Below are 25739 nucleotides of genomic sequence, written 5' to 3'. Positions count from 1 at the left end.
TTGGTATATGGAAAGGTTCCAAGAATCTTTGTAGAAACTTTAATGCAGATACAGCTTCAAATTGTGATCTAGTGTTTACAATGAGAAGACTCAAATACCACTTTCATTGAAAAGTACAGAAAGCAAAAAGGGTGCCAGATGCCAGGAAAAAACGAGCAAGAGCCCTACGAGGAAGTACTTTAATCACTTTTCTCAGGAAAAAAAAAAATTCCAGACACTAACAGTTCACAACATTTCAACAACAAAGTACTGTTTGAGGGAGGTTTCCAGGACCTGGGGACCTCTGAAGTCTTAGGAAGAAAAGCTGGTCTCCTGCTTCACTATAGATGGATGGCCTAGGTCGTAAATGGGAGACTTCTGGCTGTTGAGCCAAGTGGAAACCCAGTGGAATGGACACTTCCTTCTATAGTTTCTTTTCCTTCCTGTCTCCCTTTTCCCTCAGAAATGCCACCACGTGAAGTCCAGCAGCATTAGCTTGGGCCTCCAGTCTTCACCTTGGACAAGAAAGGGATGAAGATAGGAAGGAAGGTCACTCCTGAGTCTCCATGCTTTCCTCTTCCTCTCCTTGAGGTGGTTCTTCCGTATTCTCCTCCTCTTCTTCTCCTTCCTTCTTCTCTGGTGGCTTCTCATAAGCCTTTTCTGAAGGTGTCACTATCACTCCATCCCAGGTAGAGATTTCAGAAGCAAGATCTGGAAAAAAAACGCGATTTCAGGCAACTAGCCCAGCATACAAGTCATAACCTACACAGTAGAAATAGTAACACATCTGAATAGTGTAGAGCTTTGTAGAGCAGAGTACCATAAAGATCCCCTGACCCACAACGATCACTCACAGCTGGCATCACCCTCCTGGCCGAGAATCTTCCGAAAGCCACATGTGAGAGGATTCGGACCAGAGTCTGAGCTGTGTAGCACACCATGTCCTAAAGGAGAGCAGAGTGAGAGTAAACTAGAAAGGGGAGTTAAAGTACCGTATCTGATGAATATTCTCATGAAAACAGTTGAGGACAACTTTAATTTCAAGACCAAAGTATGTGAGAACCCCCAAATCCTTGACCCCTAAAGACCACATTGCGTCTGCCTTCTGATCTGGAGTATTCAAGAGTAGGACACAACATGCAATTGCAGAGCTGACCCATACCTGTGTTCCAGAGTCATGACTGTGTGTACTCTGAAGTTGCCACTCTCACAGGGTCAGTGATACCCACTGACCCTGGCAGGAACAGTCCTGCAGCCAGGATCTGTAAGCAACGTCTGAAGCACACGAGAACGTTTTAAAAAAAAACACACAAGACCTCTTACGCCCAGCCCCAAACCCAAAGAAGCATGCTGTACCTGTATGCACGTTTAGGGCCAAAGGCTGTCTGGTGGGATTGTTCATCACAGCATAGTGCCCCTGGAAATAATCAACATGGTAGGTGTGCCATAAACTTGACAATTCTAGCCACACAACTGAAACCTCAAACATTCACAAAACAGATTACTGAAGTCTAAGTAAAATGTTCCATATTCAGAAGCAGTTCTGAAACTAGCTGCTCATTCACTGATTTCTCATATCTCATTACTAAAATTACATCAGTAACGAAGAGGAATAGGGACAGTAAAATTACTCATTCAACTGAAACTCTAAAACCCAACGAAGTAATAAACACCATGTATTTACTGAATTATTGCCCACCATGAGACTGATTTTCAGCTTCACCAAATTTCCGATCCTGGTCGGTTTCAGAATAACTGCTGTTAAATAGGGGTGACCAGGAACTCCAACTGCCCTTTACTTACAAGTAAGTCAAGGATCCAGGGTGTGAGGGGCTCAAAGCCAGGAAAACGAATTCTCAGGTCCTTCAACAGTCTGATGAGAACTTTAACTCTGAAAGTAAGAGGAACCCAGGGATTAAAATAACATCATGTACTTCCATCCCTGAGGTACAGAGCTGTTGTTATTTCTCAAACTACACATTTTGTTTCTCTCCATCTAAATTTGCTTACTTAGGGGCACCCGGGTGGCTTAGTCAGTTAAGTGTCTGACTTCAGCTCAGGTCATGATCCTACAGTTCATGGGTTCAAACCCCCACATCAGGCCTCTGTGCTGACAGCCTGGAGCCTGAAGCCTGCTTTGGATTCTGTGTCTCCCTCTCTCTCTGCCCTTCCCCACTCACTGGCATGCTCTCTCTCAAATGAATGTTAACAAAAAACAACCTTTTAATTTGCTTACATAAGGTGTATTAAAAAAAAAAAAAAAAGAAAAGAAACCTGGCCAATTATAGCCAAAGAGTTTTAACAGAGGAAGTATGGAGGTATCCTGCTATTCAGTATAATTAGAATAATTAGGTTATTTAAACTCAAATAGCAAGGAACTCACGTGGACTGAGAAGCATTTTCCTCAAACCAGCGGGCATGTCTGATGGCTGCTAAGGCACTCTGCAACACCTTGATGTCCACTACAAGACCAGCAGAACAGGCCACAATGAAACACTCCTGTTACTAAGCAAGCAATTCAGCCTCCTTGTAATTTCTTAAACCACCCCCAGGTTCCTCAGACCAGCAAATCACTTGTCCAGAAATCACTATTCCTCCCCTAAACCAAATCTGTAAGCACGCAAGATCCACAACTTTCTCCAAGAGCCCATTCCCTCCACAAATACTGTCCTCCAATCCACTTGCTTTCTTGGCCATCCTGTCTGACAGTTTCACTAGCAAGCTAGTAAAACTGTCTCCAAATTACAGAGGGAGATAGTGAAGTTTGGGGGTCAACTTAGGTCCAGAAGGTTTCACGTGGAATAGCAACTAGCTAAACACTCAGCAGCAACCTTGTCTTATACCATATTTTGAATTTCCCCCAAGTATCCCAGAAATGGAAAAAAGGTACTAACAGTGGAGTTCTGGGTCCAGTTTTCGGAGATTGGGTGGCACTGTTGTAATGAGAATCTTCACTGTAGCATCAGAGGAACTGATCTCGAAACAGTTTCATTGGTCAGCATGGTCAAACTGAAAGAAAATCAAAACCTGTAATGCCCCCATCTCCCTTAGATGACCAGAGGTAAATATAGGGTTGAAGTAGGAGAGCAGATAGGTTTCTAAAAACAGCAAGAGTCCAGAATGAGGATTCAAAATACTTTTATAAGAAAGAGATGGGGCGCCTGGCTGGCTCAGTTGGAAGAGCATGGGACACTTGACCTCTGGGCACGAGTTCGAGCCCCCACACTGGGTGCAGAGATTACTTAAATATATATATAAACTTCAGAAAAATAAAAAAATAAATAAAAGTAACGGAGATGAACTGGGTATCAAACACTGGAGATCACTGCAAAAACTTCCGCAACATAGAACTCTGCATTCAAGAGGCGGCTGGCTCAGAATGGGTGGCTCAGTCAGTTAAGCACCAACTTCAGCTCAGGTCATGATTTCGCTGTTGGTGAGTTCAAGCTCCACATCGGGCTCTCTGCCGTCAGTGCACACACAGCCTGCTTTGGATCCTCTGTCTCCCTCTCTCTCTGCCCCGCCCCTCAAAAATAAACAGTAACAAAAAAAATCTCTGCATTCACTCTTCTTCTAGCCTGACCTTTGTTAAAAGTGTAGTTGTCATTATCGACCTGGCTCCTACTGAATACACATCCAACAACAGACTCAAACCAACCTTCAGAAGGATCTTGTGCCCTTAGGCTTTCCACAACTTTGTTCCCTAGGGCAGCAACAGCTTCCACTAGATTGAGAGAAAAGGAGACCATGAGCATTGTAATTACTCACGTACTTTCTGTACATCTCTATGGTATTCCACACCGATTTGTGCCCCATGTACAAGGCTGGAGCAAGGGCAAGCAACAGAATAAACACTTTTACAAGGGAAAGCTAACACTTGAACAGAGAAACAGGAAGTCTCAGGGAATAGGCCACCTCCTATACCCACATCCTTTTATAGGAGAGTTTCTTGTCAGTGGCACTAATGCCATGTGGGACTGGAGGTAAGGCACCACCCTGTGCACTGCAGGGAACTCAGCGGCATCCCCGACCTCCACTCCTTGATGCCAGTAGCCCCAAATGTCTCCAGACACTGCCAGATGTCCCATGAGGGACAAAACCACCCCCTGTTGAGAAACGCTGCCCTGTAGTAACTGGCCATACATTCTTTCAGGACACACAGCCCAGACTTTGTCCTTTATTACCCCAATATACCATTAAAAAAAATGAATTCCCCATTCGTTTTCCAAACAACTTTTCTGCAAGAGATTTGGGCTTTAAAGATCCCTATGCCTCAAATGCAACTTTCTGCTTCCTGTGGCCAGAAAAGAGGTGCACTCACATGTTGGCAGAATCTTTAGGATTACCACCAGGTCGGCCACGTTGTGTCCGGTTGTCATTGTTCCCTTTTATATTATCCCACCTGTCGGACTTCTTCAATTTGCTGTTGGAAAAGGGATTTCGGGGGGGGGGGGGGATGTAGAAGTGAAAGATGGCCTAATTCCTCTCAGAATCAATGACCAACACAATTATTACCCAGAATTGGAAGTAGCAGAGGTCAAATGATATCCCAAAACAACCACATGAAACGCCTGATACAGTATGGCTAGCTGATAGCAGTAACACAAGTTTTTATCCCTGAGATCACCACTAGTAGAAAGGAATCCCACTATACTTTCCTTTCCATTTCAAACTTGGCTTTGGAGATTAAGGAAACTTCCACACAACCAAGGCTGCCCTTTTCTATGACTAAATCATTAAAGACTCACCACTTCAAACGTCCCTGGAGCCACAATCAATTGTCAATCACATTGTTTATTTTTGTCACCAGGGAAAGGATAGAGGCCTAAAAAACAGCATAAAATAAAAAATGCCCTGAAGTGAAAAATTACAGGCAACTTTTCAGAGTTTGAGTATTTTCCCCTAATCCCTTCTAGACAAGCTGAATCAATACCTACACAGGGTTTTGAAAAGACTCTGACCCTTCTGGCCTTGAATATGCCAGGAGAGTAACTTTTTGGCCCAAAGACAGAGTCCCCAGTGACAATACGAAAGCACAGGTAATGCTTATACAATCCACCTGGCACTCTCCCTCTACCCACAAGGAGAAACCAGGCGAACAATTAAACCCTCTGTCAAGTTTAGGCTCTGGTAACAGGAACCTCACCACGGTTATTCACTTCTCTGGCTTTCTTAGAGAAATCCGAGGAGGAAAGCCAAAAGAATTACCTGTTCGGCAGAATTAGGAGCAAGGTCCTGATTCCTCTTCAGCAAGGCCTCACTGAAGGAAGTTTCATCAGGTGCTGGCTTGACCCGGGGGAAGGCCATTTCACACTACAGCAGAAAGAAACAAGGATACACTGTTTACCGAAAATAATGCATAGGATGGATCCTTTGCTCTGTTGCCACAACAGAAAAAAAACTGCAAAGAGAACATTCTACGCTTCTTTTTACTCCTTAAGATATTCAAACAAGGACACCCGCCACAAGGACTGGCCATAATGTAAGCTCTCAGCGCTTTTACACCGACAGACAAGCCAGAGACCCAGTTAACCTTTTAGAACAAAGATTACAATCCCGTTACTGCCAACAGGGCCAAGCACTCACCAAATAGAAATCAAATGGAATATGTGGCACGAAGGGCCTGAACCTAAAACGAGAACAACAAGGCAGATCATTCATCAGATGAAGTGGGGCCACACTCCTCAGCGGGGAGCCCGGGAGCTGGACCTCACAGAGGCGGGGCACCCAGCGCCCCCCAGACTGCAGCCGGGAGGACTGAAGCGCGGACCGAGCCGTGCACAGGTGCTAGGAACCGGCACTCACCCTCCTCCGGGCCCTCCTCTGGAACCAAAGCGCCCGCCACGACCACGGCCTCGGTCACCCCTACAAGGGCAGAGATTTAACTGGTGACCCCGCCGAAGGAGCCCGCAGGACACCGGCCGCTCTGACTCCCGCTTGCGCTTCTCGCTGCAGGTGCCCAGCGTCACACACCGCGCCTCCTCCCTGGACGACTCCAGCACAACCCACAGCGAACAACGCCGGGCTGCAACACCGGGTCCCCGCGAGAAATGCCCATAAACCCGGGGCACGGCCCCCAGCACTCGAGGGACGAAAGCGGGCTGCCTCCTTTATCCACCGACGCGGTGGAGCCTCTACCCGCACACCCTCTATCCCCCGGACGTGGCGCGCTGGGTCCCCACGCCTCCACAGCCCCCGACCGCCGCCGTCGCCCCGGCCGAGAGCTCTCGGGCTTCGGGCAGACCCCGGACGCGCGGCCCCGTCGGGAGCCCCGCTCCTGTCGGCCCACCTTCCCGAACTTTTCGGGGGAGCACCCTGAGCCTTCGCAGAGCAGCCCAGTGCCCTCACCTCATGGCGCCCTAAACCCCGAACAATGGAGTCCACGCCAACCGCCCCCTCTCCTCGGGGAGGAGCAGACGACCCGAGACGCGGCTCGCTGGCGCGTCCCACAAACTCCGCCGCGATTGGGCCGCGCCGCACCCCGCCGCTAATGCCCATTGGTTTACTTTGGCAGACCGGCCTACAGACCAATAAAAAAACGCCTGCTATGTCAGAAATTAGCCAATAAGAACAGATTTGCCAGTAGTGACTATTTTTGTAACCAGACACTAGGTGGCGCGGTGTACAGAAGCCAGAGGAGACTTTCTATATGATTCCAGATCACACTTGTGTTATAGTAGCAGAGTGGCGCAGCGGAAGCGTGCTGGGCCCATAACCCAGAGGTCGATGGATCGAAACCATCCTCTGCTACAGGACTTTTTTTCTTCCTTCTTCTTTCCTGCGTTTTCCTCCTTCAGGACACTATTTGGAGTTCAATTTCTTTAGTGCTTTTTGGTTTTTTTCCCTTTTCTTTTTTTCCTCCGGACACTATTTGGAGTTCAATTTTCTTCAGTACTTAAAATCGCCTGTTACTTTCTCCTTCCTCAAAATGCAGCCTTTAAAACCTGTTTTTGCCATCAGCAAGTGAAACGGGAACGGGAAGGACTTTAAGCAACACCACGCCTGGGTGGAGTTCACCGAAGGCTGGAAATTTACGGCAGGAGAAGCGGATTTGAGAAAAGGGCATATACTGCCGGAACCAGAGGGAAAAGCACTGATGATAAGGGACTAGAAGTGAAACTGAGGCAGCCTTTGAAAGAAGAGCTCAGAAAAACGAGCAGGGGGCAAGTGAAAGGGAGCAGCCCTCGACCGCACATCCGCCGCCGCTCCCCTGCGGCCCGCGTCCTCCGCCGGGTCAGCGCGCTCCCGCCCGGCGAGCACGCGCACGCGCTGTCCTTGCGAGCACGACGGCGCGCGGCGCTGCTCCTGCGCCTTCCGCGAGTCCTCGTTCTCCCGCTTCTTGTCTGCTCTTGTACTGATGAACGTGTATCTCCTTCCCCGCCTCTGTTAATTGGAAGTTACGCATTCTTTAGCGGTTACTCTAAAAATTACACCATACATCCTTGAGTTTGCGAAGTCTGGTTTTATGCAGTACTTATACCCTCCTCGTAAAAATGCAGAGACACTGTAACTACATTTACCACCATCACTCCCCCAGAATTAGTTGCTGTTGTTGTAATTCTGTTAAATACTTTACTGATGTATAATTTACTACAGCAAAATGCACAGATCTTAAGCTTTCCTCTCGATTAATTGAGTAATGCATTCTGTAACCATCACGTAATGTATTCATGTAACCATCACGCAGGTTAAGATAACATTTTCATCACTTAAAGTTCGCTCATACCCCTTTACCCTGCCCCTGGAGGGAATCACGATTCCTATTTATTTCCTATTTCTGTGAGCACGGATTAGTTTTTGTCTGTTCTTGAACTTCACATCAATGGACTCATACTGTATGTACTCCCCCCCCCCCCCCCCACCCCCAGTTTCTCTTGCTTGACACGTTTCAAGATTCTCCACGTTTTTGCACTTATCAGCAATGTGTTTATTTTTATTTATGAGTAGCATTCCATTGCTTGAGTATATCCATTCTCTTGTGGAGCCATTATTCCCACTGGCTGAGACACACAGGAACACATTTTGGTTGTTTCTACTTTGAAGCCATTATGAGTAAAGCTGCTATGAACCTTTTTTGTGGAAGATTTGTGTGGCCAGATACATTCGTTTCTCTTGGTAGGTGTACATGTGTACAGAATTTAAATTCTGTATTATTATTTTTTAAGCAAGCTCTATGCCACACCTGGGTCTCAAATTCAGGACACCTCCCCCCACCCCCTGATGAAGCGTCCCATGGCTCCACCCACGAGCCAGCCCGGTGCCCCTTTCACCTTTGTTTCTGAAGGACATTTTTCTCTGCATAGGGATCTCTAGCTTGGAGGTTATCTTCTTTCAGCACATTTATGGTATTATTTTGCTATCTTTGGCTTCCACTTTGCTGTGAAAAAGAATTGCCAACCTAATGGTTGCTCTTTTCAAAGTAATCAATCCTCCTTTTTTCCTATTTGTATTTTTAAATTTTTTAAAGTTATTTATTTATTTGGAGAGAGAGAAACAGACCAGATGAGTGGGGGAAGGGCAAAGGTAGGGGGAGAGAGACCAAGCAGACTCCACGCTGCCCGTGTAGAGCCTGATGAGGGACTTGAATTCACAAACTGAGAGATCATGACCTGAGCTGAAGCCAAGAGCTGGCTGCTTAACCGACTGAGCTACCAAGACACCCTTTCCTATTTTAAAGATTTAGCCTTTGATTTAATTTCCCACTATTTCACCCCGATGGGTCCCAATATGGATGTTTTTAACCTCACTTGAAGTTTGTTGAACTTCTTGAATCTGTGGCTTAATGTATTCCATCTATTTTTTTAAGTTTCTCAGCCATAATCACTTCAAATATTGCTTCTACCCTGTTTTTTTCCCCTCCTTTCGGGGCTCCAAATAAAGGTGTTAGATTTTTTCACAGTATCCTTTCTAACACTCTCTTATGTTTCCCATCTCTGTTTAACCTGTGCTTCACTGTTGGTAGTTTCTCCATTCTTTCTTCCAGTGCATTCCTTGCTCCTCAGTTGAGTCTAACTGTTTAAACTCATCGATTGATTCTTAATTTTGTTTTTTGAATATCTTGGGTGTGAATTTTCTATTTATTTCTGGTTTACCCAAGTCCAAGGTTTCCCCCCAAGAGGCAGCTTTCAGGACCCTAACCCAAAATAGGAAGGTGGCTTGCCAGGTTTCTCACCTTCAGGGACATTTGGACTACAATTTTTGTCTCACTTGCCCCACACAACGCATTTTCTGCCACCAATTCCAATCAGCAAATGACTCCAGGGCACAAGCAGTCTTACCATTGTCTCACCTCTCAGACTTCCTGTCTTTCACACCCTCACCACCAATAATTCTTCACTGTCTTTCAGTGTTTTGAGTTTTTAAAGCATTTCATCCAAAATTTTTAGTTGTCTTCAGCTCAGGGATCGGGCAGCTGTTTAGTCCACCATTGGAAACAGGGGCTCAATTACTAAATTCGATTTTGAGCATAGTCATTTCTCCTGAGTTTCACTCCACTAACCCAACGGCCCACTGGACACCTCCACTTGGGGATCTATAGGCGCCTCACACCCAATAAACTAAAATGGTTATCATTCCCTTGCACTTGCTTAGGCCGCACATATTATAAAACTGTCATCACCCCTCAAAACCTGCTTCTATAGCTCCTCAGCAAATGGGTCAGTGTTACCTAAACCTCAGTTATTTGTATACTGTCTTCTCGAAGTCCAATGATTCTACTTATACAATAGCTCTCCAAAGTCAACAATACTGTATTATCCACGTAAAAAAGTTGTAAGTGGGACCCTGGCTGGCTCATGGTAGCACATGTGACTTTTCCTCTTGGGGATGTGAGTTTGAGCCCCATGTTGGGAGTGAGTAGTTTACCTAAAAAAATAAAGGGGGCTTTTTTTTTAGGTTTTTAAAAGGGTAGGTCTCATGTGTTCTATACACACACACACACACACACACACGAACACAATGAAATGTTTGGAGGTGATGGATATTACCTTGATATTGTGGTGATGGTTTCACAGGTATATACATGTTCACACTCGTCAATCGTATACATTAAATATGTACAGTTTATGCCATATCAATTATACCTCAATAAAACCGTCTTTTAAAAGTTCCTTCCAACCCTCCAACCCCTCAACCCTCCCCCTACATCTCAGGGATGCGATGAGAGGATCTAAGCATCTGACTCTTGATCTCGGCTCAGGTCTTGATCTCAGTGTCATGTCTTCAAGCCGGTGTTGGGCTCTGCACTGGGTATGAAGCCTGCTTTTTTTTTATTATTATTTTTTAACATTTATTTATTTTTTGAGACAGAGAGAGAGACCAGAGCATGAACGGGGGAGGGGCAGAGAGAGAGAGGGAGAGGGACACAGAATCGGAAGCAGGCTCCAGGCTCTGAGCCATCAGCCCAGAGCCCCACGCGGGGCTCAAACTCACGGACTGCGCGATCCCGAGATCGCGACCTGAGCTGAAGTCGGAGGCTTAAACGCCTGAGCCACCCAGGCGCCCCTGAAGCTACTTTAAAAAAAAAGGAAAAAAAAAAAGTTCCTGCTCCCCCCCCCCAAAAAAAGTTTCCACTCTCCCATCTACCTCTGTAGCCTCTGGAGCTCCCCTGTAAAGGACAAACATATTATGCCTATTATGCAAAAGCTTTCATGACCTGCCCTCTGCTCCCCTTTCTGGCCTCTCCGCAGTCATTCCTAAATGCACACACTTTACATTATGGGCCAGGATCGAAAACATGAACTCCTACAGCAGCCAGGCTGGTAATGCAGAGTAGGTAGGAACTATCATGGACTAGAGTCATCTCAAAGAAGGGCCGCAGGCAGGAGTCATCTATTGCTAACTATGATATTTCAAGATAGTGAGAAATCCAAATATTCGTGTGCCATCTGCCGATTTTTTTTCGATTTTTTTTTTTTTTTAAGAAAGCTGTTTGTCCAACATGGGGCTTAAACTCAGGACACGGAGATCAAGAGTTCGGCTCTGCCGATGTGAGCCAGTCGGGCGCACCCCGTCTGCTGCTTTTTAAGTGTCGGCAATGAAGGCAAATATAGAGAGCACGCACGCGGAACAAAACATCCCTGCCATCTGAAGTTGGTCTTTGCTCTAAGACCATCAGAAAAACTGGTCCTAAAATTCTCCAAAACTGCAGGTATAGGGAATATACTGCTCTCTGCGCAGAATCCCTTGCTCATCATTCCACCCTTGCTGCATTATTTCTCTTTGGAGATTTTCCTGGCCCCAAGCAAGCTTACGTCCTCCATCTGGGGCTCTAGCAATCTCCCCAGCTTCTGTGCGGTGCTCAGTCATGTTACGTGTAGCTGTTGGTCCCAAGCACGGCTCCCCCAGGGCACGGCCTATGCACACCCAGCGCGTGGCGGGCGCACCGGGACAGCTGGCGGGTCGGGGACTGGAGAGGGTAGCGGCGCGGCGGCGTCAGGACCCCTGCTGGCCACGAGAGGGCACACCGACCCCACGGCGCGGGGAAGGCCGCCCGCGCGGTCCAGTGCCCCCAAACCCTCGCCCCAGCCGACGCCCCACCACCGGGTCACTTCAACCCGTCTCCCACCGCCGCCGCGAACCCACCTTCCAGGAGCGGCCCCGGGGTCACTGCCCTCCCTTTCCCCCCCACCCCAGCCACCAACGCTCTTCTCCCCCTTCCCGCAGCCTTTTGGGAACTAAAGGTTAACTCCGCCCTCCCCCCGGGCCCCTTTTCCGCACTAACCCGCTCAATCTGGAAGATGGGACACGGGGGGCGGTCCTGGGGTGGACTGGGTCACGGGGACCCTGGGCTCCCTAGTTTAACGCCCTTTCCAGAAACCTGCCACCCTCCCGTCCACCCCCAGGACGCCACACACATCCGTAGGCTCACACCTTTTCTTGCCAAGATCCCGAACCAACGCAGCTCTCTTCCCCCAAACGGAACAGGTAGGGAGGGAGGAGGCGGGGCGCGAAAAGCGTCCCGGCTGCCCCCCACTCGAGTCGCCTCGGTCCTGCTCCCGACCCCAGCGAGCGAGACCCTTCGCGGCGAGGCTCCCCGCAGGAGGAAGGCGCGGAGGGTCTCGGAGCAGAGGCGCGCGGGCAGGTCCGCAACTTCGGGGCGGGGACGAAGGGGTTAAAGGTCCGGGGCTGGCGCTCCCGTCGCCGAGTCTGGGAGGGGAAGCGGCGGGAGGAAGGGCCCGGAGTCTGGCTCGGGTCCTCCCTGTCCCCCCCCCTCCCCCCGACGCCGGGGACTTGAGCCGGACGGACCCCGCTGGACCCATCCCGGGGCGGGCGCCCAGGCGCGCACGAAAGCCCGCCGCTCCCCTTCCCCGGCCGCGCCCTCGCCCACCCCCTCCCCCGGGCGCTATCGCTCCTTCCAACAGCCACGCACCGGGCGCCGATCGCCCGCGCCCGGGCCACGGCGCCCTCCGTTCGCGCCCATGCCCCGCGGCGCTCAACGCCAATCGCGACGCGGCCGGACGGGCAGCGTGCCCGGGGTGGGCGCGACCCGGGGCCGCGACGCGCGGCTGGGAGGAGGGTGCCAGGGGGGCATGGCGAGAGCGCTCGACCGCCGAGCTGCCGCTGAGGCCATGCTGCGCCCGGGAGCCCGCCGGCGCCGCCTGCTCCCGCTCCCGCAGCTGCTGCTGCTGCTGCCGCTGCTGCTGCCCGGAGGCCACGCGGGGGAACCTGACGGTGGCCGTGGTGCTGCCGCTGGCCAACACCTCGTACCAGTGGTCGTGGGCGCAGCGTGGGGCCGGCCGTGGAGCTGGCGCTGGCCCGGGTGAGGCGCGGCCCGACTGGCTGCCCGGATGGACGGTGCGCACGGTGATGGGCAGCAGCGACGAACGCGCGGGGCGTCTGCTCCGACACGGCCGCGCCGCTGGCCGCCGTGGACCTCAAGTGGAGCACAGCCCCGCCGTGTTCCTGGGCCCCGGCTGCGTGTACGCCGCGGCCCCCGTGGGGCGCTTCACGGCGCACTGGCGTGGTGCCGCTGCTGACGGCCGGCGCGCCGGCGCGGGCTTCGGGGCCAAGGACGAGTACGCGCTGACCACCGCGCGGGGCCAGCCACGCACAAGCTGGGGGACCTGGTGGCGGGCGCTGCACCGACGGCTGGGCTGGGAGCGCCAGGCGCTCGTGCTCTACGCGTACCGGCCCGGCGGACGACCAGCCCTGCTTCTTCGTGGTGGAAGGCCTGTACGTGCGCCTGCGCCACCGCCTCAACGTCACGGTGGACCACCTGGAGTTCGCCGAGGGCGACCCCCAGCACTACTCCCTGCTGCTGCGGACCGTGAGGCGCCAAGGACGAGGTGAGGGGCGGCTCTTCCTCCCGACGGCTGCACGGCCCGGCTCTCTCCGCGGTTTCTGCGCTCCCCGACTCCCCTTCCCCACCCCCCACCCCCCCCCCCCCACCACCCCCACCGCTTCCCCACCGCTGCCTCCGGAGTCGCGGGAGGGGGACGCCCAGTAGGTACCCCGGCCTGGTGCCAATCCCTGGGAGGATGGGGTTGGGGGGAGAACACCCAGTAGGTCCCCCGGCTTGGTGCCCATCCCTGCTCCCCTCCTCCACTTTCTGGTTTCCTCCAGCAGCCTCTCCCCGTCCCACACGCCCCTCTCCACCCCCAGTCCCCTCTCTGCTGGCCAGCCTCCCCCCTCTCCCTCCCTTGCTGACCCCACCTTCCCCACCTTTGGCTCCACTGTTGCGGCTCTCCCTATCTTTGCTCCTTCTTCCAACCCTGCCCACTGACTCCTCCCAGCCCTCTTCACCTTGCTCTCAGCAGCCGGCAGCGGCTGAGGCCCTAGCAGTCCGGAGTCCACAAATGCCCTGGCCTGAGTTCCCCCTCTGCTCTCTGTCGGGATCTAGGCTCCTGTCTCTCTGTCTCTCTCTGACCGCCCCCTTCCTCCCCAGTTATCTACATATGCAGCTCCCCAGATGCCTTCAGAACTCTGATGCTTCTGGCCCTGGAAGCCGGCCTGAGTGGGGAGGACTATGTGTTTTTCCACCTGGACCTCTTTGGACAAAGCCTGCAAGGTGCACACGGTCTTGCTCCCCACAGGCCCTGGGAGAGAGGCGATGGGCAGGATGCCAGTGCCCAGCAGGCCTTTCGGGTGAGGGTCCAGGCTGTGGGACTCTGTGCTGGTGGCACATAGTTTCTGGGCACTGGGTTCCTCGGGGTCTGAAGGGCTCTAGAAAAAAGGTTCTTGACTGCTCAGGAACTTTGGTGAGGGAGGCCAGGAAGGGTGCGGGGTGTAAAAAGGTCTAGGAAACTTCAGAGCTAGGAGGCTGAAAAGATGAACAAATGGGCTTGAGGTGGGAGGGTGTTCCCATCCCACAGACTGACAGGACTTGAGGAGTCATCCCATTGGCTCCCCTGCTTTGGAGCAGGCAGTGCCTCACAGGTGACATGGAGTCCATCCACTCCGACCTTGGGCTAAGCGGAGATGCACTGGGGAGGTGGCCCAGGGTACTGGGAGGACTGGGTCATCGCCCAGCTCTCCCCTCTCCACTGACCCCTTCCTCAGGCCGCCAAAATCATCACATATAAAGAGCCGGACAACCCTGAGTACTTGCAATTCCTGCAGCAGCTAAAACACTTGGCCCAGGAGAAGTTCAACTTCACCCTGGAGGACGGCCTGGTAAGGGGGGTCCTGGGACCCTGCAGCATGGACTCCACGCTGCCCTGCCGGTGCCCAGCCTGTTCTCTCAGCCACCTCCGTATTCCCCGGCCTCCCCCTCTTCCCCTCCCCCCCCCCCCCACCATTCTCACCTTCTGATAACTAAGGGGACACTGAAGGGTCGGTCAGCCTCCGGAACTCAGGTCCTCATCAGTAAAATGAGGATGATGTGTCCCGCTCTGTCTGCCTAGAGGGATTCAGAAGTGGAGGTTGACGAGGAGGTGTCTTATGAGTAGTCAAGTCTCTGTCCACGGAAGGGGGGGGGTTTCTCCCATCCCCTCCCAAGGTCCCAGCGCCGCCCAGATCTTCCCACCCAGGGTGTCCCCACTGAGCGCCCTTCGTGGATCCCACCCCGGCCAAGCCCCCTTGTTCCTGCAGATGAACACCATCCCGGCGTCCTTCCACGATGGGCTCCTGCTCTACCTCCAGGCAGTGACAGAGACTCTGGCACATGGGGGAACCTTCACTGATGGGGAGGCCGTCACTCAGCGGATGTGGAACCGGAGCTTCCAAGGTCAGCGGCTGGAGGTGGCAGGGACAATCCACCTTGGGGCACCCCGAGCAGGAGGCCACGAGAAGCCTCCAGCCTGCCGCTGCGGGGGTCACTCACCCATGCCAGTCCTTTCCTGTCTTCCGTAAGGGAGCTCCACGACTGCCCCATCTGCCTCGCTCCATCAGGAAGTCCTCCCAAGTGCCCAACCTCAGTCATTCCTGCTGCTGACACGTCCTTCTTGTTGTTATTATTATATGTGACATATTACATACACGTTTGGAGGGCAAGGCAAAGAAGATCGGGGCGGGGGGGGTGGAGATCAGGTAGGGTGGGTACCCTCCTGAACTTCCACGTCCTCAAAACACAGCCATCTTCCTCCATGCCCCAGGGGTGACAGGATACTGGAAAATGGACAGCAATGGAGATCGGGAGACCGACTTCTCCCTCTGGGATATGCATCCTGAGACTGGCACTTTCAGGGTAAGGGTGTGCCCCCAGAAGACAGTGCCGTATAGGCAGGAAGGACATCTTGCCCTCCCTCCTTCCCCCAGGGCATCTGTCGGCTCTGTAGTCACTCCACCACGCTTGCTCGCTCGCTTTTGGAGAGCCTTGGGTAGAAGAGACCCAGCTCTGGTCTGGGGGAGCAACCAGAATGATAGGGACTCACAAGCATTACCCTTGGGGAACCCCAGCTCTGAGGAGGGGGCATAGCCCTAACTTCAGGAAGTCCCACATCTCCTAAGACAGGCAGGCCCCTCTCCCAGCAGAGACAGGCTCACGTGGTGGCCACACAGCTCATTAAATTCAGTCAGGAACAGGAAGGAATTGAGGCCACAAGTGCTGAGGAGCAGATCACTCGGGGAAGACTTCCTGGAGGAGGGGTACGTGGCTTAGGCCTGCGAATGTGGACTGAGAACACTGCCTTTTCCTGTTTCCTATGTGCTTCAGTCCAAGATCATAAACTCCCTGATGTCGGGTCGGGGTTCTACGTGGAGTTTTCTTCATAAAGCCCTTGAGTAGTTTTCAGGTTTTTCCACTCTGGTGACCGGGGTATGAGGGGCTTGGTAAACAGTGGACAGCCCAGACACAGGCCGGGGAGGCAGAGACGGGGGAGGCCGCGCAGCTCCACTGGACAGGAAGCGTCGCCCCAGGCCTTGCCCTCCTGCCACTCCTGCCCTCCCGTAGGTGGTTCTGAACTACAATGGGACCTCCCGAGAGCTGGTGGCCGTGCCAGGGCACGAACTAAGCTGGCCCCTGGGCCACCCACCTCCTGACATCCCCAAATGTGGCTTTGACAACGAGGACCCGGCTTGCAACCAAGGTGACTGCCTCTTGCCTTCCAGGCCTCCGTTCTGGAGAGGCTCCTGCTTCAGGAGTCAGATGGGTGCTCCTCTCCCACACTCAGGGCTTTCTGGAGGGACATCTGCCTTTTTCTTCCCTTCACTCACCTCCCTAGTTCACTGAGGGACTATTAGAAGGTTCCTCTTCCTGCTCTCTAACCCAAATCTCTCCTGCTGCAACTTGGACTCTTGTGCAGACCACTTTTCCACGCTGGAAGTTCTGGCCGTGGTGGGCAGCCTCTCCCTGCTCAGCATTCTGACCGTCTCCTTCTTCATATACAGGTGAGCTTTGGAGGCGGGTGGGGAGTGAGGCTGGGGGGCCTGGAGAACTAGCTGACGAGGTGGCAGGGACCTGCAGGGAAGCGGGAGAGGTGGCGGAAGGCCGAGGGAGGTGGGGGAGGAGACGAGGCTAAAAAGCCCCAGGGCACAGGGAGGAGACGAGAGGGGCCGGAGGGGTCGGGAGGGATAAGGCTGTGAGAAGAGCAGAGCAGGCGAGTGGGCTGGTCCACCCTCGCCTCGGGCACACCTGCTGGGGAGCAGCGGTTCCAACCCTGCGGGACTGGGCCCAGGCACTTGAGCAAGGCTGATGTGCACGGAGCGGAGAGGGGAGGTGCAGGACCCCCACCCTGCCTTCTGGTGGGAGGCTGGCCTGCCGCGCAGACGTTAAGGACGCAGGCCTGCAAGGAGGGCACTTCCTCGCACGATGTTTCTTTTTGTTCACGTAACAATGCTTTGAAATAAATGTCGAGGTCGCCCATTCCCAAATCAGGACGTGAGGACGTGAGACTCAGAGACACGAAGTGGCTGCCCAAGGTCCCCGGGAGGCAGGCAAAGCCTGGCCCACACCTCCCGTCCGTCTGTCTCTTGGCACACGCGGCGGCCCCGGGCTCTGAGGCCCGGGGTCAGGGGTTCAGACATGGCTCCCCTGTTCATGCCCCAGGAAGATGCAGCTCGAGAGGGACCTGGCCTCAGAGCTGTGGCGGGTGCGCTGGGAGGACGTGCAGCCCAGCAGCCTCGACAGGCACCTCCGGAGTGCAGGCAGCCGGCTGACGCTCAGCGCGGTGAGGAGCCCCCGTGGGGGTGGGCAGCGGGGGCCAGGCAGGGGTCCGGGCAGCGCCTGCTGGGCAGTGCAGCCGGCGCGCTTCCGATCCCAGCCCTGCCCTTTCTCGCTGTGTGACCTTGGACAAGTGCTGTTCCCCTCAGAGACTACCTCAGATGACGGTCACGTGCACAGAGCCGCCTTCGCAGGAGGCTTTCAAAGACCGAACACGGTAGACGTGAACATACGTTTTTAAAAAAATAAACAGGGGCGCCTGGGTGGCGCAGTCAAAGCCTCTGACTCTTGATTTCGGTTCAGGTCACGAACTCACGGTTCGTGCCCTGCATCAGGCTCTGTGCTGAGAATGTGGAGCCTGCTTGGGATTCTCTCTCTCCCGCGCTCGCTCTCTCTCTCTCTCTCTCTCTCTCTCTCTCAAAAGTAAACATTTTAAAAAAAAATTAAAAAATGAGGAAAGGATCTCATGATGTGGAATGAGAAGCAGGACGGCCGCGAGATCAGGCAGGGCAGTGAAGGCCGGAGCTCAGGCAGCCAGAATGGAGCGCTGAGCCCATGGCAGGGCTCCCAGGCTGACCGGTCCCTCCTGCTCTCTGTCCCTCCAGAGAGGCTCCAATTACGGCTCCCTGCTGACCACAGAGGGCCAGTTCCAAGTGTTTGCCAAAACGGCATATTATAAGGTGGGCCAGGGGAAAGACTGCGGGTCCTTGGGGTGGGCAGGGCTGCCCTCCAGCGGCTCAGGACGGGCCCCAGGGCCACTGTCAGCAGTTGCCGTCACCACCACTGGGCCATCTCACCATGCAACCTCCATTCCTTGCCCAGGGCAACCTCGTGGCTGTGAAGCGTGTGAACCGTAAACGCATCGAGCTGACTCGCAAAGTGCTGTTTGAACTGAAGCATGTAAGTGGGGCTGCGAGGCAGTGGCCTAGGAGAGGTCCCAGGGACACAGGAGGTGGGGGGACCCCAGGGTGTCTTAAGAAAGGGATGGGCCCTGCATATCGTGCTAAGAGAGAGGGTCCCAGAGGGGAGAAGAGACTAGTGGAGGAAGCCTACAGGAGGTTCCTTGAGGGGCTGTGCTCGATGCCCCTGGTGGGTGGAGGAATCAGGAGGCAGAGTGAGCCGGAGGAGGTACCGCAGGGGGAGTCACCGGACTCCTAGAGTGTCTGCAGAGAGTGAACGGGCACTGAGAACACTGAGAGGCCCCTGAGCGTGGAGGGCCACTTGGTGAGGAGGGACGCCTCTGCCAGGCTCCTGATGCTGGCTTCCCCCTGCAGATGCGGGATGTACAGAACGAACACCTGACCAGGTTTGTGGGTGCCTGCACCGACCCCCCCAACATCTGTATCCTCACGGAGTACTGTCCCCGTGGGAGTTTGCAGGTGAGGGGACAAGAGGAGGGGGGTCAGGAGATGTGGGCCTAGCCCTGGTTCTGTTCCCCGCTGCCGTGTGACCCCCAGGCAAACCTCCTCCTTTCTGCCCTTTATCTGCCCCATCTGTAAACAGGGAGGGGGGCACTAGAGTAAATCCAAGTTTTTGTCTTTTTGTGCCTGGGCCCAGCCTTTGTGTGACGGGGCCCCTGCACCCCTCCTGGGGTCTGCCGGGTGCGTGCCTCACTCTTATTGCCCGGCAGGACATTCTAGAGAATGAGAGCATCACCTTGGACTGGATGTTCCGATACTCTCTTACCAATGACATCGTCAAGGTAAGCCCGGAATCCCCCATGCGATGTGTGGGGGAGGGGCCAGGCAGGCGTCTCCCCTGGCCCTGGTTGTAGGTCTCACTTACACCCAAGACCTCGGCCTCCGCAAATTTCCAGGGTATGCTGTTCCTGCACAATGGGGCCATTTGCTCTCATGGCAACCTCAAGTCTTCCAACTGTGTGGTGGACGGGCGCTTCGTGCTCAAGATCACTGACTTCGGGCTGGAGAGCTTCAGGGACCCGGAACCAGAGCAAGGCCACACCCTCTATGCCAGTGAGCCCACACTCTGCCCCCTAAGACCTGCCCCCCTCCAAGCACAGCCCGGCGGGGGCAACTGATGCCAGGCCTCTGAAGGGCTTGGCATGCCATTCTGGATTCCTGCTTTGGCTCATTCGCCAGTGGAAAGGGGAGCCCGACACAGTGGTCTGGAGGCTGTGTCTTTGTAGCACTCGGCCTGATGGCCGCACACAGCTCCAGCCACGTCTTCTAGGACCTTGTTCCCCCCCCCCGACACACCCCCACCCCTCAGCTTTAGGGCCCTTCGCCCGGTCACTCCTGACCTCTAACCTGCAGAAAAGTTGTGGACAGCCCCTGAGCTCCTGCGAATGGCCTCACCCCCTGCCCGGGGCTCCCAGGCAGGTGACGTGTACAGCTTTGGAATCATCCTTCAGGAGATTGCCCTGAGGAGTGGCGTCTTCCATGTGGAGGGTTTGGACCTTAGCCCCAAAGGTGAGAGGACCATGGAGTCCCCTAGCCCTGCCACAGCTGCACCTGAGCCGGGCCCCAGGGTGAGGGGCCCCTGCAAACACCACCACACCTGCCTCCTGGAAGGTTCTGTTGCTGCTAGTGACTCCGCTGTCTGCCTGCCCGCCTGCCCCGGGGTCCCGGCCTGCTCCTGGACCTCCCCCCTGTGTCTCTCACTAGCCCTGGGCTGGCCCCAGCCCTCAGCCCCTCCTGCCTCACCACAGAGATCGTGGAGCGTGTGACTCGGGGTGAGCAGCCCCCCTTCCGGCCCTCCCTGGCCCTGCAGAGTCACCTGGAGGAGCTGGGGCAGCTGATGCAGAGGTGCTGGGCTGAGGAGCCGCAGGAACGGCCCCCCTTCCAGCAGATTCGCCTGATGCTGCGCAAGTTCAACAGGTTGCTGGTGTTTGTGTGTCCCCCGTGCCCAACAGCTACCCTGTGCCCCACACTTAAGTCTTTTCTCCCAGCAGTGGCAAGGGACCCCACCGCGGCCCGCCGGCCCCTCCTCAGTGGTACAGAGCAGAGGGGAGCACATACTCTTGTCCTCCAGCCCAGTCCCGGGGGCCGTCTGTTGCACTGTGCCCCACAGACCCCCCCCAGACACCCCTCTGCCAGCCCGTGTGCCCACACTCTTGTCCTCAATTGATCCCTGTTCACCTGCTTCTAACTTGCTTCTGCTCAACAAAGACGAACGAGGTAGCCAGTATCTCTGGAGCTTCCGGACTCTGGGGTCTCAGAGATGAATGGAACTTTCTTCCTACCCTTTCCCCTGCCACGCCCACCCTGCCATGCTCCCCGGGCCTGGGCTTCTCCGCTGCCCTGCCCGGGGGCTGACGTGGCAGCCTGGGTCTGGTGAGCTGGGGAGGGCGCTCTGGGCAGCTCTCTCACCGCCTCTGCCCTGCTCCCGGGGCCTCAGGGAGCACAGCAGCAACATCCTGGACAACTTGCTGTCCCGCATGGAGCAGTATGCCAACAACCTGGAGGAGCTGGTGGAGGACAGGACCCAGGCCTACCTGGAGGAGAAGCGCAAGGCCGAGGCCCTGCTCTACCAGATTCTGCCCCAGTGAGCGCCCACGTGTGGTGACCCTCTGCCACCCTGTCCCAGCCCCACCTCCTGCGCTCACCCTATACCTGCCCCTGACCCCACAGCTCAGTGGCTGAGCAGCTCAAGCGTGGGGAGACGGTCCAGGCTGAAGCCTTCGACAGTGTGACCATCTACTTCAGCGACATTGTGGGCTTCACGGCCCTGTCGGCAGAGAGCACGCCTATGCAGGTCAGTGCGGCACGGCCACAGGTGAGGGCCAGGCAGGCTGTGCTTGGCCAGCCTTTCTGTCCCATCAGGACTGCCTTCCGGTCCCGTTTTTCCCACTTGAGCCCAGATGGGCTCCCTGACTCCATACCCGTCTTGGCTTCTCTTCCCTTCCAGGTAGTGACCCTGCTCAATGATCTGTACACCTGCTTTGATGCCGTCATAGACAACTTTGATGTGTACAAGGTGAGCATGGGAGCAGGGATGGAAGGGGACGGAAAGATGGTGATGGGCAGGGTCAGAGAAGGGTGACGGGCAGAATGCCATAGAGCCTCAGGAGAGGAGACCATGGGACATGGGCAGAGACTGTTACCCGGAGACCCAGGGACAGGCAGGGAAAGGACGCCACGGATGAGGTTACCAAACACATGTGGGGCGGCACAGGGAGGAGAAATTTCCGGTGTTTATGCCCTGCATCCTCTGGTGGGCCCGGCAGGTGGAGACCATTGGCGATGCCTACATGGTCGTGTCGGGGCTCCCCGTGCGGAATGGGCTGCTGCACGCCCGCGAGGTGGCCCGCATGGCCCTGGCGCTTCTGGATGCTGTGCGCTCCTTCCGCATCCGCCACCGGCCCCAGGAGGAGCTGCGCTTGCGAATCGGTGTCCACACAGGTGAGGGAGACAGATGCACAGACAGACACACACACACACACACACACACACACCTGGATTCCCAGGGGCCTCGGGTCCACCACTTGACTCTCATGGAACACCCCTCCCCACCCCCTCCAGGACCCGTGTGCGCCGGCGTGGTAGGGCTGAAGATGCCTCGCTACTGCCTCTTCGGAGACACAGTCAACACCGCCTCCAGGATGGAGTCTAACGGGGAAGGTAAGGTGGCTGGGCTGCTCGCAGTGGCTGGAGGGACAGACAGGCTTCAGCGAGGACGGCCCCACCGGCGGCTCACCCCCAGCCAGGGTACATCACCTCCAATCCATCAGAGATCAGCGCCCCCCCCCCGCCCCCCCCATCCAAAAGTCTTTCCAGGCAGATGTTGGACTGTTGCCCTGGTCCCCACCCTCAGGGCCCCTCTGCTCCCTCTTGCATGTGGCAGAGGGCTAGGTGTAAGTCTCTGCTCCACCATCCACACAACTGTGGGTCGATTTGCCACACTTCCTGGAGCCTCAGTTTTCCTCACCTGTGAGAGAATAAGACGCGCACCTTAGAAGAGTTATGTATGAAAACCATATGCCGTGACGAGGACGCGAGTCATTCAACTTTTCTGAGCTTCAGCTGTTTATCTCTAAAACAATACCCGTCTCGGGCTCGTGAGAAACCTAGCACGGGCCGCGGAGCACAGTAGGTACCTAGGAAAAGCTTGCTGCCCTCTCCTCCTGCCCTGAGTCTTGCGTCAGGCTCCTCTTCTACCCTCCTGCTGTGTGCAATACAATTCAATTCAGTAAACATGCACTGAATGCCTGCTAAGTGCCAGGCCCTGGGATACGAAGACCACTCAGACCCCGTGTCAGCTGGCGGGGCCGGGGGAGGTCCCTGCAGACCCCATCAAAGCCTCATGGCAGGAGATGGGCTACTTTGCAGCCCAGAGGGTCTCTGGCTCAGCAGATACTCCCTGGTCACTGTGTCTGGGGCAGTCAGAGCCGGAGGTAGGGTCTCACTGAGGTCCTGTCTTCAAGGAACACATTCTCAGAAATGTTTCTTTTTTTTTTTAAATGATTTTTTTTAAGGTTTATTTATTTTTGAGACAGAGAGAGACAGAGCATGAACGGGGGAGGGTCAGAGAGAGGGAGACACAGAATCTGAAACAGGCTCCAGGCTCTGAGCCGTCAGCACAGAGCCCGACGCGGGGCTCGAACTCACGGACCGTGAGATCGTGACCTGAGCCGAAGTCGGCCGCTAAACCGACTGAGCCACCCAGGCGCCCCTCTCAGAAATGTTTCAACAGCAAAACGAGGCCGCTCCGATGTATCCCCCAGGAGTGGTGGGAGCAACTATGGACAGAGGCGTGGGGGGTACCAGGTCGGGAGTCAGAGCCTGGGTCTGACCCCCACAGTTTGGGCCTCAGTTCCCTCTGCCACAAGATGAGCGTTGAAGTAAACGAGAGTGACGACAACCACTGCCAGGAGTGCTTCCTGCGTGCCAGACTCTGCTGAGATAGTTGCTTAGGGGTTCGTGTAGTCCTCATTACAAGGCCTTGACATGGATACTGTCACCATCAGCATTTGTTGGACTAGGAAAAGGAGGCACAGAGAGTTTACGTTACTTCTCCAAGCAACTGTGCCAGCTGGGATTCACTAGACAGAGCAGGACCCAAAGTCTGAGCCCCTAACCACCGTGCTACACTGTCTGTCTGGAGCCTGGTGACACGCTAGAATGCTATCTACTGGAACTTTCTTTCTATAATCCGGGTTGTCCATCACAGTAGTCTCTGCCACAGGATGCTATTGCTCGCTTGAAATGTGCTCGTGCAAACGAAGCCCCGGATTTTTAGCTGTATTTAGTTTTAATTAACTTAAATGTGAATAGCCACCGGTGACTAGTGGCTACGGTGTTGGACAACGCAGCCGTCAAATTCTGAGGGAGAGGCCAGAATGGCCAGACTCCACGTGGAGGGGTGGGACTCTGAAGGAGGAGGCTTCCTGAGAAAGAATGGAGTCCTGCAGTTCCCAGTCTCCCCGCTCCCATTGCTTCCACCCCCCACCCTCCCTTGTCCTTCCCAGCCCTGAAGATCCACTTGTCTTCTGAGACCAAGGCTGTCCTGGAAGAGTTTGGTGGTTTCGAGCTGGAGCTTCGAGGGGACGTAGAAATGAAGGTAGAGAGGAAAGCCCCTACCCTCACCATCCCTTGTGGACCAGAGGGTGCCTCCCCAGACCCCTTCTCAAGCAGCCAAGCCCACTCCCATCCCCAGGCCTTTCCTCTGATTTGGGGAAGTGGGTCAGTGCGCTGCTCCCTACGCCAGCCTCCTCTTCTCTCTCCCTCCAGGGCAAAGGCAAAGTGCGGACCTACTGGCTCCTAGGGGAGCGGGGCGGTAGCACTCGAGGCTGACCTGCCCCCCCACCTTGGCCTTCTACACCCCCTTCCCTGCGCCAGAGGCAACAGAGAGGTTCCAGGTCCTGGCCTCACTCACAGCAGCCCCACCACTGCCAAAAGGATCGGAGAAGTAGTTTGAACAACCCAAACGTGCTAACCCCAGTGGAGACACCAGATGTGACCTCTGGTGGAGGACTGGTGTTGGGGAGGACTCGGAGTTCATGGGACTGGACCAAAGCACACAGTCATATCCAGTGGCACACGCAGACAAGTGTACCCACTCTCCACCCGGACTCAAGCCAGGCTAGGGTGTGGACTCCACTTTGAGACACTGTGACTTCTATGGGGAGGGGGAAGAGCCACTTTAGAGGTAACAGGAAAGGGGACTACAGGTGAATCTAGGGGGTGAGGGGAGTCCACATCTAGGCCCAACCCACATGGGCCACAAACACCCCCCCATCCCCCCCCAGCACTGAATACAGTGCACCGGGGAAGGGCAGCCCTGTATGCCTTGTTTCTCCTGTGAGCAGAGACCATGAACATCTTTATTCCAGTGAATGTCTCTGGAAGGACAGCGGGTGGCCAGAAAACACAGCCGTGCTCCCTGCCCTCTGTTCCACATAAGATGCTTCCTGAGCTGGGGAGTGCAGTGTCTGAAATCAGCTTCAGTTTCCTCAGCCAGGATCTACGTGACAGCCTGTGAATTACCCCAGCAGTGCTGACGCTTTTGGTCTAAGGACCTGTTTACACCCTTAAGAATTATTGAGGGCCCCAAAGAACTTTTGTTTATGTGGATTAAATCTATCCATATATAGCATATTAGAAATTAAAACAAGTCCTTATTAACTCATTTAAATAATAAACCAATCATATGTCTATATATTTCAGTGTCTTATCAAGGACATTCTTAAGAGAAACTGGGTTTTTAATTTTTATTTTTTTACTGCCAATGTATGGTGATGAAGAACAGTGACTCAGTGCCACCGCCTTGGTTTGTGCAAAGACACCAGCAAGTTAACCCTCGTGGCCTTCCTACTATCAATATACCTGTCAGGTCACGGAGGCAAATTGTGTATTAGCCTGATTATGCAGATTGTTCTGAACTCATCCATCCCCTGAAAGGGTCCTGTGGACCACAGCAGATTGGGAACGGCTATATGACCCAGTGTTGGGCATACAGTAGAAATACAGTGAGCGCGGGGACTCCAAGGAGAGGCTTGGGAGCCAGGAAGGAAGGATGCATCCTCTCTTACCTCAGTTGAGATTTGGGGACTGTCCACCCGCCCCTCCACTCCCATGCCAGTGTAGACAAATGTGAATGGTAGTGTGCAAAGCGAGCCTCAGCTGGCCCTGCTCCAGCCGCCCACCCCTAGCCCTTCCTGAGCAGGCGGGCAGGAATGCGAACGAACGCGGGGGAGAGGTGGCCGAAGCTTCGCCTCCCCCGCGGGGAAGGAAAGTGCCAGACATTGCTTCAGTGCCATCCA

At 54.6% G+C, this 25739-nt stretch overlaps 2 protein-coding genes and 1 non-coding gene across 3 annotated transcripts; 2 read left to right on the top strand and 1 right to left on the bottom strand.

Annotated features, from left to right (window-relative positions):
• Positions 1 to 25: 25 nt before the first annotated feature.
• On the bottom strand, positions 26 to 6429 carry ILF2 (interleukin enhancer binding factor 2). The gene is given in 19 exon segments (XM_030302921.1): positions 26 to 690; positions 834 to 875; positions 878 to 923; positions 1117 to 1196; positions 1199 to 1266; positions 1347 to 1396; positions 1783 to 1870; positions 2363 to 2441; positions 2874 to 2963; positions 2966 to 2988; positions 3634 to 3703; positions 4301 to 4369; positions 4372 to 4402; positions 4728 to 4756; positions 4759 to 4804; positions 5188 to 5292; positions 5566 to 5608; positions 5785 to 5844; positions 6328 to 6429. Coding segments are annotated over 19 exon segments (1185 nt in total). The 5' UTR covers positions 6333 to 6429; the 3' UTR covers positions 26 to 529.
• Positions 6430 to 6657: 228 nt separating this feature from the next.
• Positions 6658 to 6729, top strand: TRNAM-CAU. The gene has a single exon. It is a non-coding gene; the product is annotated as a tRNA-Met (tRNA).
• Positions 6730 to 10714: 3985 nt separating this feature from the next.
• Positions 10715 to 25156, top strand: NPR1 (natriuretic peptide receptor 1). The gene is given in 29 exon segments (XM_030302086.1): positions 10715 to 10739; positions 11986 to 12061; positions 12342 to 12801; positions 12803 to 12860; positions 12863 to 12942; positions 12944 to 12971; positions 12974 to 13116; positions 13118 to 13265; positions 13865 to 14064; positions 14479 to 14592; positions 15010 to 15145; positions 15513 to 15604; positions 16310 to 16445; positions 16662 to 16746; positions 17405 to 17525; positions 18124 to 18198; positions 18341 to 18418; positions 18793 to 18897; positions 19149 to 19220; positions 19335 to 19491; positions 19792 to 19947; positions 20187 to 20355; positions 20876 to 21022; positions 21109 to 21232; positions 21386 to 21454; positions 21705 to 21879; positions 22000 to 22098; positions 23946 to 24037; positions 24208 to 25156. Coding segments are annotated over 29 exon segments (3483 nt in total). The 3' UTR covers positions 24271 to 25156.
• Positions 25157 to 25739: the final 583 nt, after the last annotated feature.

This window comes from Lynx canadensis, chromosome F1 (genome assembly GCF_007474595.2).
Source record: "Lynx canadensis isolate LIC74 chromosome F1, mLynCan4.pri.v2, whole genome shotgun sequence".
Taxonomy (NCBI): Eukaryota; Metazoa; Chordata; class Mammalia; order Carnivora; family Felidae; genus Lynx; species Lynx canadensis.
The sequence above is the reverse complement of the archived record's forward strand: the minus strand, read 5'-3'. Positions and strand labels throughout refer to the sequence as shown.